General features: G+C 46.7%; 1 protein-coding gene and 1 non-coding gene across 2 annotated transcripts; both read left to right on the forward strand.

The window, feature by feature from the left end:
- The first annotated feature begins 14,930 nt into the window (after window positions 1-14,930).
- Window positions 14,931-18,574, forward strand: Tpt1 (tumor protein, translationally-controlled 1). The gene is made up of 6 exons (XM_070028439.1): window positions 14,931-15,070; window positions 15,403-15,476; window positions 16,068-16,258; window positions 16,647-16,752; window positions 17,378-17,494; window positions 18,351-18,574. Exons 1-6 carry the CDS (start codon window positions 15,043-15,045, stop codon window positions 18,351-18,353), a joined length of 519 nt encoding a protein of 172 aa, XP_069884540.1. The 5' UTR covers window positions 14,931-15,042; the 3' UTR covers window positions 18,354-18,574.
- LOC138831341 (small nucleolar RNA SNORA31) lies at window positions 18,152-18,281 on the forward strand. The gene has a single exon (XR_011373254.1). It is a non-coding gene; the product is annotated as a small nucleolar RNA SNORA31 (small nucleolar RNA).
- Window positions 18,575-19,062: the final 488 nt, after the last annotated feature.

Genomic DNA, 19,062 nt, shown 5'->3' on the forward strand with positions numbered 1-19,062 from the left:
GAGGAGGGGGTAAGACCCTATAAAAAATAAAGCAAAAAGGGCAAAGGCTCAAGTGATAAAGCAAAAGCTCAAAACCCTAAGTTCAAACCCTAGTAGAACTAAATAAATAAATCCTTAGGATTAAGATTCCAGAGGGATGGACAGATTCTAATGCTGGGTTAGGCCCCAGTCAGGAACCAGCTGTGTGACCTTGAAATAATCAAGTCTTTTTTGTAAGCCAGTAACAGAACAGAAGATTCTCTCTCCCTCCCTCCCTTCATTCTTCCCTCCCTTCTTCACCCCCATTCCTACTTACCATAAAGGTTGAGAGATAAAATAAGTCAATATATTGGAAGTTTTACAGACTGTGCATTGTGATTTACTGTGACTCCTTAAATTTAAACCTAACTGTTGTTCCCAGGGCTTGTCTCCCAGAGGGGTTTATGCAAGGTGTGTGAATACACAGGGAATGCAGAATGTTTTTCCCTGGCACTGTTTAGGGACAGCAATGTGTGAGCACAGTGACCACTCACATGGGTTTGCTTTCTTTGCCTTTAGAAGCCCAAGCTAAAGATGTGCAGATCTGCTCAAGATAGTCAAAGACACAGAATAAAATAAAAATCCTCCTTAGGTTTTATTTCTGACAGTGGATATGCTGCTTACAACGGCTTGCCAGGCCCTGGAGTGTCTTCCAAGGGGAAATAGGAGCCCAGGGATGATTGGGGAAGGAAGCTCAGATGGTGTCACAGGAATCCAGTTAAGGGACTGTTTTGGAGGAGACAGGGAAATGGGAGGAAGGGGGAAAAAGAATAATAGAGGATCTGAAAGAAGGTGGAACGGTGGAAATAGATTGTTTGCAACCAAGAAATGCATCCGGTGGCTCCCTGGATGTTCTATTGCTGAACTATCCTAGATTCTACTGAAGCCCTTCTAATGAAGCACCTTTTCCTGTCTGCCACCTAGAGGAAAAGCAACTGAACTGAAAAGACTGGCAGGAGCCAAGACAGCCCGAGCTCCCCAAACTACACAGATGCCAGTTGCCAAATGGAAATGGGCGGTGCTCCCTCCTCAGGGGACCCGGCTGGGAGCCGCAGAAACCACCGCTGCCTGATCCCGACCCGGCTCAAACCTGAAGCAACCTCAGGACGCAGGCATCGCATCCCACCGTTCGCCCCCCCACTTTGCCAGGACTGGGGCGGGTGCCAGAAAAGTCACACACATAGACACACACAGACACAAACACACGCGCACACACACAGACACACAAAGACACACAAAGACACACACACACGCACACACACACACAGACACACACACACGCGCACACACAGAGACACACACGCGCACACACGTGCACACACACACGCACACAGACACACACGCACACACACACACACGCGCACACACACAGACACACACAAACGCGCACACACGTGCACACACGCACACAAACACAGACACAAAGACACACACACCACACACACGCACACACACACAGACACGCACACGCACACACACGCGCACACACGCGCACACACACAGACACACAAAGACACACACCACACACACACACGCACACACACACACAGACACACACGCGCACACACACAGACACACACGCGCACACACGTGCACACACAAAGACACACACAAAGACACACACACCACACACGCACGCACACACGCACACACACGCTCACACACACACGCACACAGACACACACGCACACGCACACACACGCACACACACACGCGCACACGCGCACACACACACGCACGCACAGCTGGGGTGGTGGGATCCAGGCGTCCCCACCCACGGGTCCCGAAGCCCCTAATCATCAGAATCGCCGGGATCGTCTTCCAGTCAGGGACCTGACCCCAGCAGTTCCAGCTGAACCAGAATCTCCAGGGACTCCGCCCAGAAACCTGTCACTTGGTTGTGTTTTTTAATGATGACCCGGGACGGACGCGGACGGCTGGTTACCTAGCCGGGATACGAAGACATCCCGGGAGGAAGGTGTCCAGCGGAAGTGCCGGAATCATCCCGGCCCGGCCCCGGCCCCGGCCCCGCCCCGCCCCGGCCCCGCCCCGCCCCGCCCGGCCCCTCCCCTGGCCCCGCCCCGCCCCGCGACGTCCCTGGCCCGCCACTGCTCTCCAGCGCCCTCTGCCGGACACTCCGCTACAGCCCGCTCCTCTGCTGGCAAGTGTAAGGGTGTCAAGCAGCGCTTCCCAAACTCGCTCTGTTAACCCAACAATAAAAGGTGACAGATGTAAACCAGAAGGGACGGGACTAGTGATGGGTTAGGTGTTGAGGAGGAAACTGTCAAACTTGGCACGAGGGCTCAGGGCTTTGGGTTCTGGAGGGGCCACTGGCTGCGATGTTGGGGAGCAAGTTTAGGCGAGTAAGTAGAATTCATCACTGCACACCTGGAGCTTGAGGTGATGGTGTAACAGCTAAGTGAAAAACCAGGAGGCTCTGGGATAAATGACGTGTGTGTGTGTGTGTGTGTGTGTGTGTGTGTACACGCCTGCACGCATGCTAAGTCCTGGGGCTTGAATGCGGGACCTGAGCCGGTGTCCCTTAGCTTTATTGCTTACAGGTTAGTGCCCCTTCTACCATCTTAAACACAGCTCCACTTCTGGCTTTCTAGGAACTAATCGGAGATACAAGTTTCATACACTTTCCTGTCCTGGCTGGTTTTGAACTGTGATCCTCAGCTCTCAGCCTTCTGAGCAGCTAAGATTACAGGCATGAGCCACTGGCATCCAGCTTAGGCTCTATCTTTAAAACACACCCAATTAAAGCATATATTAGACTTTAATTTGGAGTGGATTTTTTTTTGTCTACATCTAGTTAGCTGTTAGGGGTAAAGAATGTGTATCAACAGGTCAAACTGGAAATGAAGTTCTCTCCACTCATTAACTGTCATGAAATGAAATTAGCTATGACACATCAGCGTGCTTGTTCTTGACTTGAGAGGCACTTGGTGGGGTGACTTTGCAATACCCACACCTTGTTCAACTACATATGTCCCAAGAATCACCATGGTTGCTGACTGCTAGGTATGATCCTAATAAATGGGTCCATGATGGAAGAAGAAAAACTTACTGGCTGGGCAGTGGTGGTGGCTCATGCCTATAATCCTAGCTACTCAGGAGGCTGACATCTGAAGATTATGGTTTGAGGGAAAGTTTATGAAACTCTTATCACCAATTAACCATCCAAAAAAAGCTGGAAAAAAAAACACATAAAAGAATAGAGCTGTGGCTCAAGTGGCAAAGTACTAGCCTTTAGCAAAAGCTTAGCCACAATGCCCTGAGTTCAAGCCCCAGGACTGGCACAAAGAAACAGAAGAAGAAACTCACTAATGACAAAGAAAATGTCACATGTCTCATCATGATCTTTGAAGCTACAAGCTCCAATGTGCCCACAAAGCATAAGTCACCATTTTTTAAGTTTTGCCTATACTTTTTTTTTTCAGTAATACTGGAGTTCAAACTCAGGGCCTGCTCTTGATAAACAGGAACTCTACAATTTGAACCATACCCCACCCCAGTCCATTTTACTTGAGTTAGTTATCAGATAGTATCTCATGTTTTTGCATGGGGTGCCTCAAGCAGTCCTCCGGTACCTGGGATTAGAGGCAAGAGCCACCATGTCTAGCCTTGGTTCCAGTTCTTTTTCTTTTCTTTTTCTTTTTGCCAGTAATAGGATTAAATTCAGGGCCTTAGGCTCTCACTTGGCTTTTTTACTCACAGCTGGCATTCTACCACTTGAGCCATGCCTCCAGTTCCCTAAATTTGTTTCTTTTCTATATTTTTTCTTTTTTCCCTCCCCTTCTTTTCTTTTTCTTTTTTACTTTCTTTTCTTTTTCTTTTGTCATTTGTGGGACTTGAACTCTGGGCTTGGGCACTGTCCTTGTGCTCTTTAGCTCAAGGCGAGCGCTCTACCACATGAGCCACAGTGCCACTTCTGGTTTTCTAGTGGTTTATTGGAGATAAGAATCTTAGGGCCTTTCCTTCCTGGGCTGGCTTTGAACCCTGATCCTCAGATCTCAGCCTCCTGAGTAGCTAGGATTACAAGCGTGTGCCACCAGCGCCTGGCCTCCTTATTTTTATGCCACTACAGGGGCTTGAACCCAGGGCCTCATATGCTAAGATTCATTTTTTTTCTGCTCATGGATGACATCTAACACTTGAGATATGCCTCTGGTCCAGCGTTTTGCTGATTTTTGGCACTTGTCCTAGGGCTCGAACTCAGGGCCTGCACGCTATTCCTGAGCTTTTATACTCAAAGCTAGTACTCTACCACTTGAGCCACAGTTCCATTTCTGGCTTTTTCTGGTGGTTAATTGGAGATAAGAGTCTCATGGACTTTCCTGCCCAGGCTGGCTTTGAACTTTGATCCTTTGAACTTTTGATCCTCTGAACTTTCTCTTTTGAATAGCTAGCATTACATGTGCAAGCCAAATGTGAGCATGGATTCTGATGGTTATTTTAATGAGCACCACTGTCTCACAACTGTAATCTTAGCTACTCAGGAGGCCAAGACTTGAGAATCTAGGTTCAAAGCCAGCTCAAGCAAGAAAGTTCATGAGACTCTTTTTTTTTTAAATTTTTTTTTGTGTGAACACACTGTACAGAGGGGTTACAATTACATGGGCAGGATAATGCATACATTTCTTATCAAGCATTGCAGCAGCCTCCTCCTTTGTTTACCCTTCACATCCTTTCCCAGCCTCCCCCCCATCCTCCCCCCCCCCCTTCATGAGACTCTTATCTCCAATAAACTCTTCCCCCCCCTCCCCCAAATAGCCAGAAGTAGAGTTATGGCTCAAGTGGCTGAGTACTAGTACTGAACAAAAGAAGCTCAGAGACAGCACTCAAGTCCTGAGTTCAAGCCCTAATACTGGCACAAACAAACAAACAAAATAATGGGAGTTTCACAGACTTTTCTGCCTAGTCTGGCTTTGAACTTTGATCCTCTGGATCTCAGTCTCCTGAGTATCTAAGATTATAGGTGTGATCACCTGCCCAGTTTAGAATACTTGTATTTTAAAAAGATGGTAAAGCTGGGCTCACACCTATAATCCTAACTACTCAGGAGGCTGAGTTCAGAAGATCAAAAGTCAAAGCCAGCCCAGGGAGAAAAGTCCCTATGAAACTCTTATTTCCAATTAACCACTGAAAAACCAGAGGTGGCGCTGTGGCTCAAAGTAACAGAGCACTAGTTTTGAGCAAGAGCTGAGGGACAGCACCCAGGCCTCACAATTAACAATAACAACAAAAAGATAGTGAATCTTATGACTGAGTAAATGCATTCCCCCTCCCCTTGGTTGCTAAAAGTTCCCACTTTTTCAAACCAGTACCATTGTTTGACCTTAGGACCTTGTGCTTGCTCTAATGACACTTTACCACCCAAGACACACTCAAGCACAGCTTTTGCTGGTTACTTTGTTTTGTTTGGGGTCATGGGGCTTGAATTCTGGGCCTGGGCATTGTCCCTCAGCTCTTCAGCTCAAGACTAGCGCTCTACCACTTGAGCCACAGTGCCACTTCTGATTTTCTGAGTGGTTTGTTGGAGATAAGAGTCTCACAGCCTTTTCTACCTGGGCTGGCTTTGAACCAGGATCCACAGATCTCAGTTTCCTGAATAGCTGGGATTATAGGCATGAGCCACCAGCCCCCGGCTTGCTGATTATTTTGAAGATGGAGTCTTGTAGACTTTTCTGCCTGGACTGAAACTTTGAACCTCCAGATCTCAACCTCTTGAGTGGCTATGAGTACAGACATGAGCCACCCAGCACCTGGCTCACCCATACTTTGAGTCCTCCTTGTTGACTGTGCAGAACTTGATGGCACTTAATTTGCTACCATCCTTACTCTTACCTTCATCTTTTTGTTTCATTTGTAGTTTTGGTTTGCACCAATTGCCTCATTAGCTTTTTTTTTTGGGGGGGGGGTCTGGTCGTGGGGCCTGAACTCTGGGATTGGGCGCTGTCCCTCAGCTCTTCAGCTCAAGGCTAGCACTCTACCACTTGAGCCACAGCGCCACTTCCGGCTCTTTTCTTTTTGCTTATGAAGTGCTGAGGAATCGAACTCAGGGTCTCATGTATGCAAGGCAAGCGCTCTACCACTGAGCCACCTTCCCAGCCCCTTATTAGCTTTTTAAGAAGTCTGTTCTACACAGAACTGTAAGAGCTGCTTCTGATGTTTCAAGCAAGACAGAGAAGACAGAGAGTAATGAAAATTCACAAACTCTCCAAGTTATGTTATCTCTAGTGCCCACTACAGTAGACTATTTGAAAGAGCAGAAAGCAGATGATAAGCTATCTTCCTCCTACAGAGCGTTTGGCAAGCATCCATCTATCACTCTGCACCACTCACTAAGAAGTACCTGCTGCCATTATTAGCAAAATAATTTATGAGTCTCTTTTTTAGATCACAATCATGCTAATTCACCTGCACAGATGTGTGCACACACGCATGCATACATACACACACACATACACACACACACACACACCCCTACACTATGTTTACAAACCCATCACAAAATCCATTACCTCTCAGTCTCCCAACTTAGATACAAGCCTCACTTATAGATTTATAGATATATAAATTTATATCGATTTCTTAGATCTTCAGCACATTTTCCTGAAAACCATCTGTAGGTAATGTACCTATATTTCCATGATGATGTTGGGTACCCTTGAGATACAGAATTAAACAAATAAAACATGCAAACCTCACTGGGGAAAACATCCAAGCATTGTAATTATGCTCAAGTTCCCCTAGTGCCCTCCCTCTTTCACAGCTCCACCTCCTCCCTGGGTTAGCCACTGTTATCAGCTTGATACAAGTCCTCCCAGGCTCTGAGTATACCTCCCCAAAGATCTGTGTGTCCATAACAATCTACTGAGCTCAGCTGTGTGTAGCTATGGTTGCTGGAGGCAGCCTGCACAGACTATGCCATTCTGCATCTTGCCTTTTAACAGTATGTCTTAAAGCACTGCTTTAAGAGAGAGAAGTGGGGTTTTATTGGGGGGGAGTGATTTATGTTAACTTTCTAGATAGCATCCCTGGCCCTTCTTCCATCTTCATTTTTAAAGGTAATAGACCTGAACAAAATTTAAGCTGCAGGTCATAAAGTAATTCAGAAAAATTGATTACACAAGCAGGAATATTTCATAGGGTGCTGGGATACATTGCTAACCCAACATCACTGTTAATAGTTTTGGATTAGTCATTTAGCAGAGTTTTTTTGGGGGGGGGGAGGGGATTGGTGCTGGTAGTAGGGTTTGAAGTACTAAGTAGACCCATAGGGTTTTTTCCCTCAAGGCTGGTGCTCTACCACTTGAGTCACAGCTCTATTTTCAGCTTCTTGCTGGTAAACTGGAGAAAAGTCTCATAGATTTTCCTGTTCAGGCTGGCTTCAAACTTTGATCCTCAGATCCCAGCCTCCTAAGAAGCTAGAATTACAGGGGTGGGCCACCAGCACTGGGCATTATTAGCCATAATTTACTGGCTGGTTATCAGGCTCTATTCCAGGAACTGGGAACACAGCTGGGAGCAAAGTATATACTCCTATCTAACTCCATGGCTTTTAGTTGTTCTGAGGGAAGACCAATTTAAAAAAGAAAAGACTAATGATAAGTGCTACAGGGAAAAACTGGGGAGGAAAGATGGGATTTTTTTCAATAGGAAGCTAGAGATTGTAATTTTTTTCTTTTCAGATAATGCAACTTTAAACATAAAGGTTATAGATGGCCTATGTAGGTGATGCTTTTTGAACCAAGTCTGTGACTTTTATTTTTATTTATTTATTTATTTTGGGTCCGGTCGTGGGGCCTGAACTCTGGGGCCTGGGCGCTGTCCCTCAGCTCTTCAGCTCAAGGCTAGCTCTCTACCACTTGAGCCACAGTGCCACTTCCGGCTTTTTTTTTCTGCTTATGTGGTGCTGAGGAATCGAACCCAGGGCCTCATGCATGCAAGGCAAGCGCTCTACCACTGAGCCACCTTCCCAGCTCTGTGACTTTTATTTCTATAGTTAGCAGCTTCTTTAGAGGGACAGAAAAGTGGTGAGGTGTCTGAGCAAATTCTCACTGTTCTCCCTTGCACAGCTGGCTCACACTCCCAAACTTGGCTATTAAACAATTTTGCTGTTCAGAGGGGATCAGGACACTCATTCTTCTATCAGCCCACACATAGCAGGTCAGATAATGACTTGGAAGATTTTTCTTTTGGGCTTCCTTTATCTGTGACTTGTACTTTTAAAAGGGTATCAAATTGTTTCCCTCAGCTATTTTGAAGAAAACTTAAGCCAGGTGCTAGTGGCTCACTCCTATAATCCTCACTACTCAGGAGGCTGAGATCTGAGGATCAAGATTCAAAGCCAGCCCAAGCAGAAAAGTCTGTGAGAATTTTATCTCTAATAAACTACCGTGGCTCAAGTGGTAGAGGGCTACCCTTGAGCAAAAAGAGCTTCCGGACAATGTTCAGGTCCTGAGTTCAAGCCCCAGGACCAGAAAAGACAAACACACACACACACACACACACACACACACACACACACACACACACACACACACACACACACACACACACACACACACACACACACACCTCTAATGTTCAGGTCCTGAGTTCAAGCCCCAGGACCAGAAAAGACAAACACACACACACACACACACACACACACACACACACACACACACACACACACACACACACACACACACACACACACACACACACCTCTAACTTCTGCAGCCCACTCCTAGAGAGTTTTTTTTATTAATCTGTCCTGAAGCCTGGATATTAGATTCTTTTCAGTTCCCCAGGAGATTCTAATGCACAGCTAGGAGAGCCAAGTTTTACTAGTCACTAGCCCTAGTAGTAATATGTTCAATAAATGACCAATAAATGGTCAATTCAGCCAAAAACAAAGACTAGGGTAATATAAAATCTATAATATAGATTATATATAATTCCTTAGTTTGTGCATAACTCTCTCTCTCTCTCTCTCTCTCTCTCTCTCTATATATATATATATATATATATATATATATATACATACATACATACACACACACATTTGGTCCTGGGGGTTGAACTCAGGGCCTTGGGCACTGTCCCTTAGCTTTTCATTCAAAGCTAGCATTCTACCACTGGAGCCACAGTTCCATTTCCAGCTTTTTGGTGATTAAATGGAGATAAGAGTCTCAGTTTTGTTTTGTTTTGTTTTGTTTCCAGTCCTGGGGCTTGAACTCAGTGCCTTGGCCCTGTCCCGGAGCCTCTTTGTGCTCAAAGCTAGTCCTCTACCACTTGAACCATAGTGCCACCTCTGGCTTTTTCTGAGTAGTTTATAAGAGTCTTACAGACTTTTTCTGCCTGGGCTGGCTTCAATCCTCACCTCTCAGCCTCCAGGCAGCTAGGATTATAAGTGTAAGCCATTAGCACCTGACTCAAGACTTTCTTGCCCAGGGCTGGTTTTAAGCTGTGATCCTCAGATCTCAGGGAACTGAGTAGGATTACAGGTGCAAACTAATAACATTTGCCTTGCTTATAATCTTAACATGAGTTGTTTGTGGAAGTGGCGCTGTGGTTCAAGTGGTAAAGTGCTCTCCTTGAGCTGAAGAGCTGAGGGACAGCGGTCAGGCCCAGAGTTCAAGCCCCAGAACTAACCAAAAAAAAAAGAAGAAGAAGTTGTTTGTTCTAAAAATCCTTAATTCTGAAGAATTTAAAAGCATCCAGCTGTATTCAAGCATTTATTCATCTAAAAGGCCCTGATGGGAAGTGTAAGGTCCATTCCTGGACGACGAACAGACCTCGCCCAGTACCTGCGTTACCTAGGCAACTGGGATACCTGGAAGAGGTCACATCCGCATCCGCTGAGGTCACATCCTAACCTGATGTGGCCACACCTTTCTCCCACCTGATCCCACTTCCCTTTACCTGGACACACCCTTCCCCGCCCCCCTACCCTATATAAGGCCTAAACCGCCGTCAGACCTCCCTTTTTTCCTTTGCCAGCCGCGTGGAGTGCCAACCTTGCCTGGTCCCAGCAGGTCTACTGAATAAACTCCTTACCTGAATACCACGTGTGTGGTGCAGTTCTTACTCGGCTACCTCTTTTTAAAAACCTAACATAAATGGTGCCGTGACTCGGATAAAGGGCTTAAAGTCAGGACAGCCGAGATTCCTCTCTTTTTTTTTTTCTTTTTTTCATTTTTGTTTTTCCCTTTTTGCTCTGAGGAATACCCACAGTTCTGACGGCCTTTTATCTGCTGCGGACACAGTGCATCAATTCTATTGCTGGCCTCTGCATCTTCCTCGACACTTTTACATTTTGGTGAGTGACCTGCTCTCTAAGGGTTCTCTGTCGTTCAGTCTCTTTACAGATACCACGCCGGAGAACCTACTAGGCCTTTACTTGACTCTGGTTGTTCGTCACTTCTCTCTAGAGGGCTCGGTGGTAAGTTGGGACACCGCTTCCATTCAGTAAGCCCTCCTTCACTCACTAAATTTTTCCCCCTACGTTTTTCTCTTTTGCATTTCTAATGGGTTGTTGTAAGTCACGCCCAAAGGAGGAAACTCCATTGAAATGCCTCCTGCATTCCCTGGATGTCTTGTCTATTGACTGCATCGACAAGAAACGCCTGATTTATTATTGCACTCAAGTTTGGCCACCTGTAACTTCCCAACTAAATCCTTTCCCTTTCCCTCCAGATCTTGTCAACCCTCTTATCTGGGATACTTCCACTCCTACTATGGCTAGACACCATACTCCTGTCCTCATTAAACTTAAAGACCCTACCCATTTCCCTGGTACTTCCCAATACCCCATTTCCCTTAGGCACAGGCAAGGTTTAAAACCCATCATCCTTCGCCTTCTTAAACAAGGACTTCTCAGACCCACTAACTCCCCCTTTAACACTCCTATCCTGCCAGTAGTTAAACCTGATGGGACCTATGGCCTAGTCCAGGACCTGCGCACTATTAATGCTGCAGTCCTTCCCATTCATCCTGTTGTGCCTAACCCATATACTCTCCTTTCACAGATACCTCCTGGTACCACCCACTTCTCGGTGCTGGACCTCAAGGATGCATTCTTCACAATCCCCCTGCATCCCAACTGCCAAGATTTCTTTGCTTTTACTTGGGTGGACCCAGACACTTCAAGGGCACAACAGCTGACCTGGACGGTCCTCCCTCAAGGGTTCCGAGACAGTCCCCATTTCTTTGGACAGGCTTTATCAAAGGATCTCCTCTCTCTTCAGGTGTCTCCTAGCATTGTTCTCCAGTATGTGGATGATCTTTTGCTTTGCAGCCCTTCCTTTGAGTTGGCTCGCCAACATACAGCTGACCTCCTCAACTTCCTGTTGACAAAAGGATATAGAGTCTCTCCTTCAAAGGCCCAGATAGCGAAGTCAGAGGTAACATACTTGGGTTTGTCCATAACTCCTACAGAGAGAAGAATTACCCTTGATAGAAAAGCCTACATTGAGTCTTTCTCTGTCCCACAGACCAAGGAGGACATTCTGTCTTTCCTGGGACTTGCAGGCTTCCTTCGTGTTTGGATACCCGGTTTTGCTACATTGGCCAAACCTCTTTATGAGGCATCCAAAGGTTCCCTACTGGAGCCGCCAGACCCCACAAAGCCCATTGACACCCCATTTAAAGTTCTGAAGCAAGCGCTTCTTCGGGCTCCAGCACTGGCTCTACCTAACCTCAAGGAACCCTTTATACTCTGTCACTGAGAAGTGGGGAATTGGCCTTGGGGTTCTTGGACAAATGTCAGGCCCCTCATTTAGACCTGTGGCCTACCTCTCAAAGCAGCTAGACCCAACGGTAAAAGGCTGGCCAGCATGTCTTCGAGCTTTGGCCGCAGCAGCCACCTTGGCACAGGAGAGCACAAAACTCACTTTTGGCCAACCCACTACCATTCGCTCTCCCCACAGACTAAAGGACCTTTTGTCTCATAAATCCCTGTCTTCCCTTTCCCCTTCCCGCCTACAGCTGTTTCATGTTACTTTTATTCAAAACCCTGACTTTTCACTGGAAAGCTGCTCCCCGCTCAATCCAGCCACCTTGCTTCCATCCAATTCTAACCCTCTTTCCCATTCCTGTACAGAGACCTTGGAGGAATTCACACCCCATTTTACAGGTATCTCGGAAACTCCTCTTCCTGACCCAGAAGACACCTGGTACATCGATGGCAGTTCCACATCTACCTCTTCAGGAAGCCGAGTTGCGGGCTATGCCATCGTTAATAACTCTACCATTCTTGAAAGCAGCCCTCTGCTGTCCAATTCATATATGCATCCCAAATCCCTCTACTTAATTATTAACCAAACCTGTTTTATTTAAACGGGTTGCAGCTCGGGCCTCGTCCTACACTCCAACACAGCGGAGCCTAGGAGGAGAGCCCTGAGCTAAGGATTTGCAGGTCTTATATAGGCACAGAATCAACCAGGTGTTTTGATTACCACCACGTGTTGCTTTGCTAGACAAAAACAAGCAACACGTGATCACTGCCTCCAACTTTAACCTTTCAATATATACAAACACTACCAATATTTACTGATCACTTATTTACCTATTTATTTGTACTGGAGCTTGAACTCCAGGCCTCTTGCTCAACTTTTTCTGATCCTGACTGGTGCTGTATCACTTGCCACACCTCCAATTCCAGCTTTCTCCTGGTTAATTGGCTTTTTTTTTTTTTTTTTTTTTTTGTCCTAGGGCTTGAGCCCTGGTCCTGGGTGCTGTCCCTGAGCTCTTTGTGCTCAGGGCTAGCGCTCTACCAGTGAGTCACAGTGCCCCACTTCAAGCTTTTTCTGAGTAGCTTATTGCAGAGAAGAGTCTTCCTGCCCAGACTGGCTTTGAACTGCTATTCTCAGATCTCAGCCTCCTCAGTAGATAGGATTACTGGTGTGAGCCACCAGTACCCAGCCTCTAAATTTCTTATTTATTTTTTGCCAGCCCTGGGGCTTGAACTCAGGGCCTGGGCTTCTTTTGCTCAAGGCTAGCACAGTACCACTTGAGCCACAGAGCCACTTCTGGCTCTTTCTGGTTATGTGATACTGAGGAATCGAACCCAGGACTTCATGCAGAGTAGGCAAGCACCCTACCACTAAGCCATATTCCCAACTCCCTTTAAACTCTTTAATGGACAGAAAAAGTGAATCTGTATTCATCAATCTCATTTAATTCACACACACTGAAGCTTAGAGAGGTTACTTGTCCCAAGGTCACAGGCCTAGTGACAGAGAAAGCCCAGATTTTAGGTCCTGAACTCTTGGACACTTCAGCACTTTTTTTTCCCTCCAAGGCTATCATTATATAACTCAAGGAAAAATAGCTTTTATTTTCACATAAAACTGTAGGGGAGGGAAAAAAGAGAATGAAGATTCTGTAAAAACGAAGGGGAATATTTTTTTCTTTTTCTTATTGTGAAAATATTGTACAGAGGGGTTACAATTACATGGGCAAGGTAATGAGTACATTTCTTATCAAGCATTGTAGCCTCCTCCTTTGTTTTCCCATCCCTTCCCATCCTCCCCCCCCCATCCCCTCCCAATTAAGGGGAATATTTAAAAAAATAATCTGGACGTTAAAATTACAAGAATGTGTTGTTTTTACTTACCTTAGAAATGATTAAGAGGTTCTAGAGATCCTTCAATCTGTCACCTGTCTATTTTCAGATTCCCTTTACTTTTTTTTCTTTTTTGACTTCCTCGTAATTATTCTGTCTTTTCTGAGGTGTTCAGAAAGCCTCAGAGCACTACATCTTCCCAAGATCTCATTTTGACCATCATCCCAGTATTGAGGAGGCTACTGGGCCAACACAGCCCTGATCTGACACAAGACTTTCTTTACTTACTCTGATTTATAAAACACTGTCAGTGTATAAAGCTGTTTGCAAGACTTACAAGAATGCATTCTTCTACAAGGCAGGACTTCATTTGCTGTTCACAGATGGGACTGAAAGCTAGTGCTAAAGATACAGAAGAGCATAAAAATATTTGGAATAGAAAACGCCGTCGGATCATCTTTGCTTTAAACTTAAAAGAAAAAGAAGTGTGGATTGGGCAGGGGTGGGGGTTGGTGTGGGAAATCAAGTCCAAAGTCAGGTCTCAAGTCCTTCAGGGTAACAAGAGGGCAGGAGAAAAGCTCTTTAGTTTGGTTAACCCATCCTCCAGCATCTCGGATAAAATTTCGACTTTATCCCAAATTGACAGCATAGCTCTTTTTGCAAACAAAGGACAGAGTTCCTGACAGAACAGCTGGAGAGCCCTTCATCAGTCTGCCACCGCGCACCGGATGTCCACAGGGGACCAAGCTGTGAGAACCCAGGTCACAGCGATTCTGCGTCCTTCCACCCCGTCCCGGTCCCCAGAACAGGCCTCGATTACCCCCCGGGGCCGGCTGGAGGCCAGAGCAGGTGCAGCGGCCCGGGGCGGAAGGTCGGAGGCCGGGGCCAGAGGTCCCCACGGGCCTAGCCCGGACGCGGGGCCAGCCCAGCGCCTCCCTCAGGCCTCGAGGGCCAAGTGCAGTCCCCCCCCCCCCCGCCCCCAAGCTGGGGTTCGGGATCCCGGAAAAGGGTGTGAATTGAGGTGGGGCGGGAAGCTGACGAGATTGCATCTAAGCCCCACCCCGACGGGCAGGCCCTAATAAACCGGTCTCCTCCCCCGCCCCCCCTCCCACCTCTACCCTAATCCCCCTCCCAGGCCCAGCCGCCCAGCGCAGTGGAGATGCACTTTTCAGTCTCGGGACCAAGTTCCCGGATGCTCCGTCCTCTCCGTTCCCCCCCCCACCCCCGCGCGCCGTGGCCACGCCCCCACGCGACTCTACGTGCCACGTCACCGCTCACGGCGTTTCCGGAGGCGCCGCGGGCGGTGACGTCAGGGACGTGCCCTCTATATGAGGTGGAGCAGCAGCCTCGCCGGTCTCTTCCGCCCGCTCCCCCCTCCCCCCCAGCGCCGCTCCGGCTGCTCCGCGCTCGCTCCGAGCTCCCGCTGAAGCCAGCGCCGCCGCCGTCTCCCTCTAGCCGCCATCATGATCATCTACCGGGACCTCATCAGCCGTGAGTTGTGACTGCTCTACCATGCCCATTACTAGTACATGCGGCACTGGGGTGCGGGCGGGGGCCGGACGGGCGGACTCCGCCGCCGCCCGGCTGGGCCGGGAACGCGGGGTCGGGCGGGAGACGCCGGGCACGCCGGGCGACGGCCTTTTCCGGGGGACAGGGAGGGGGAGTCGGTGCCTGGGAGAAGGGGCGCCCGGGTCTCCGGTGCCAGGGGCCAGGTCGTGCGCCGTGCGCGCCTCTCCGGCGCGAGAAATGGCGGGGCCGGCCCCGGGCCTCTGGCGCCGGCCCTGAGTGACAGACGACTCCCGGTGCTGTTTGCTCCCGACCAGACGATGAGCTGTTCTCCGACATCTACAAGATCCGGGAGATCGCGGGCGGGCTGTGCCTGGAGGTGGAGGGCAAGGTGAGTGAGTGCGCGGCCGGGCCGCCGCGCGGGGGGAGGCCGGGCCGGGCCGGGGCAGGGCGGGCAGGCCGGCGGGGCAGGCCGGCGCGGCTCGGGTTTCCGCCGCTCCCCCGCCCCCAGGTGGTGCAATCCTCCCCGCCGCCTCCTGGCGGAGGAGACGCTCTTTTCCGTTCTCGGGGTTTTCTAGAAAAGTGGAGGCGGAGCTGAGCCTGGAAATAGATCCGCCGCTTGGGCGCCCATCCTCCTTCCGGGACCAGGAGTCTAGTGGGAGCGAGCCCGGCCCTGCGCTGTGTGCCGGGTTCACTCCTAACTCGGGCCGGTCGGCTGGAGACAGCTGTCACTCAGTGGGTACTGACGCCGCCCTTGTATTTCCGATCAGTGATTACTCCTGATCGGGTTACATTGTGTTTTTTTTTTTCCCCCCTCGACACAGTGCCTTGGTATTTTTTTTTCCAACCATAACTAAGAATGGGGAGATGAAGTGTTTTTGTTTTTTTTTTTTTTTTAAAGAAAAGTGTAGACCAGTAACATGGAAGGCATTTTGGAGATTTGATCTCACTTTTATCCCTTGCAACGAATCTGTTGATGCAGATGGTCAGTAGGACAGAGGGTAACATTGATGACTCGCTCATTGGTGGAAATGCCTCCGCTGAAGGCCCCGAGGGCGAAGGTACAGAAAGCACAGTAGTCACTGGTGTGGACATTGTCATGAACCATCACTTGCAGGAGACCAGTTTCACAAAGGAAGCCTACAAAAAGTACATCAAAGATTACATGAAATCGTAAGTGATGTCACAAAGTTCAGCTTATTCCCAGGGTTTTGGGATTTAGGGATTGACTGTGAAAAGTGCCTTTTTACTGATGAGCTGATAGACAAGGATGATTGCCTTTCAGTTCATTAATTATTAGAGTGTGCTCTGATTTTTCACCCAACAGTGGTACTTTAAAGTCAAGTTTGCAGGAAGTTGTAAACTTTTGGGTGCTGGGATTTAAGCTCATACTTGCTAGGCAAGCTCCATCACAGTAGTGTCTTTATATTGTTCCATGTTATTTTGCTCACAGCAAGTTCACTTTTTCCTGATTGCAGAATTTTTTAGTTGAATTCTTAAAAATTGATTGTGCTAAAGCCATACTTTAGTGACTTGTTTTTGTTTTTTATGACTGTTTTAGACTTAAAGGCAAACTTGAAGAACAGAAACCTGAAAGAGTAAAGCCTTTTATGACAGGAGCTGCAGAGCAAATCAAGCACATCCTTGCTAATTTCAATAACTACCAGGTAAATACTTGGAATATTTGCATCATAGGATTGTACAAATTTAATTGCAAAACAAGATTTCTTTAATCTTCAAGTCTTGGCTTTAGCTATTTAAATAGCAAGTTTCATAGAAGCAGTCGGTGGTGTAGGAATGACCTTTCAGACCACATTTTGCCTTGCTAAAATGGCTTGCCCTTACTGGCTTCTGGATTCTTGTCTTAACCTGAGTGTTCCAACTTTACAGTTCTGGTGTGTAAGCCACTGGTTCTGATATACCTGAGCTCATTAGTTCTCTTCCTTAGGAAATCTTTCAGTGACTTCTAAATTTTTAATCATCTCTTGGCCCTGAGATCCGTTCCTTATGATTTTCATTATCACTGTCAAGCTTCTGTTTGCATTGGTTTACTGTGTTAGTAGGCTTGGAATTCTTACCTGTGGGATTGAGAAAAAAGTTTCTAGGAAGGTTAAAAGAGTTCCTGGGTGATAATGATGTGAGAAACTGATGTTTGTGAGTCATGAGCATTGCTCTAGCCATCAGAGCTTTACCTGAAGTTTGGTTTTATGGTGGTCTGAATCACACACTGTAGTTTGTGCTATATACATTTAATGGTCTAATTAGTCTAATTTTATGTGTTTGTTTCCCAAGTTTTTTATTGGTGAAAACATGAATCCAGATGGCATGGTTGCTCTCCTGGACTACCGTGAGGATGGTGTGACCCCATTTATGATTTTCTTTAAGGATGGTTTAGAAATGGAAAAATGTGTAAGTATGAGGATGTTTGTGTCCTGTCACCAGGAAGAGTTGGAATGTTTTTTGTCTGGGGGGAATTTGAAGAGGATTGTATTTCACATCCAAGATTCTTTGTTATAAAAAGGCTTAGAAGTCTTGGTTATCTACAGGAAACTGGATGTAGATAGTATAAAGCACAAAGTGCTGACCTGGCTATCAGGTCAGCATTGTATAATAATTTGAACTGTAGCTAATGACCTTACTTGCATACTGCCACATATGAGTATCATTCTCTTTCACTTTTGGGTTACTGATCATTGAAAGTCCTAGAATATTGTTGGCTTCTAGTAAGTAGCAAGAGCTGACTGCTGCATTGAAAAATAGAGGAATTGTCTTACTAAATTGAGTTTACTAAAAATAAATACATGAATGTCTGCTCTTACATAAGGAAGTGCCTTGGGCTGTACAGAAACAAAGGCATTGATTGTCCTAGCTTTTGGAGGCTTCCCATACAAATTAGGTAGAAGAAAAACCCATACTGAACAAAATTAGAAGCAACAGTAGACAAGAATTGGGGAAGTACAAGAGCCCTGCTTACAGTTGTTAAGTCATTCAGGATTTGAGGTCTTCATTGGTACAACACTGAACAGGAATGAGGCTGCATCTGTTTGGTTTGGTAGTAATGTTGTTCTGCATCCACTGATAGACCTTGAACAGTTTGCTGTGGTTCTTTAGGTTTGCACTAGGATGCAAAAGAAAACAATCCCTGCGCTTTCTGTCTGTCTTTGTGGCAGCCCAGATTGAATTGGGGAATACATCCCATCCATATAGTAGGAAAGTTAAATAATCTAATTGGGAAAAAGTGTTAATGTAGTTTTTCTTCTTGCAGTAACAAATTGGGCAATTATTTTGGATCTATCACCTGTTACCATAACTGGCTGCTGCTTGTCATCCACACAACACCAGGACTTAAGACAAATGGGACTGATGTCATCTGGAACTCTTCATTTCTTTTGACCATGGTCTATTTGGAGTGGAGACATTGTTTTTTAAGAAAAAAAAAACATGTCATGTAGATTGTCTAAAAATAAAGTGCATTTGAACTCAAGAGAATGCCTCTTGGTTTAATGTTTAAACACAATCCATCCTGTAGTGTTCCTGGAAGAGCTAGAGGCTGGTATTCCACTCCTACTAAAAAGAATGGGACTGTCTTCAGCTAACTTCTACAGTGGAAAAACTACTTAAGAGACTGGAATGTAAAAGTCAAGATTCAATTGAGTTACAGTATAAAGTAACTCAAGGTCACTGGAATGCCCATGCTCACACCAGTGCCAACATTTGAAGTGGAGCCTTGTATATTTCATCACCTTCAGTGGAAGTAGATAACCCTGGACAAGATTGCCAAAAGAATAAAAGAGACTAACCTAGTTGAAAGCAAAGTATTGTCTGAGCTTATTTTAATATAAGTAGTAAAAAGTGTCTTGGAATGTCAAACTCTTTGGTAACTAGGACAAGGGTTGGTAAGTGGTTGGGAAGAGATCAAACGAATATTCATGGGATGTGGCCTAAGTTTGTCAGTTGTTGGGATATGGCCATACTGA

This window comes from Dipodomys merriami, unplaced genomic scaffold (assembly GCF_024711535.1).
Source record: "Dipodomys merriami isolate MVZ:Mamm:240054 unplaced genomic scaffold, mDipMer1.0.p SCAF_192, whole genome shotgun sequence".
Lineage (NCBI taxonomy): Eukaryota > Metazoa > Chordata > Mammalia > Rodentia > Heteromyidae > Dipodomys > Dipodomys merriami.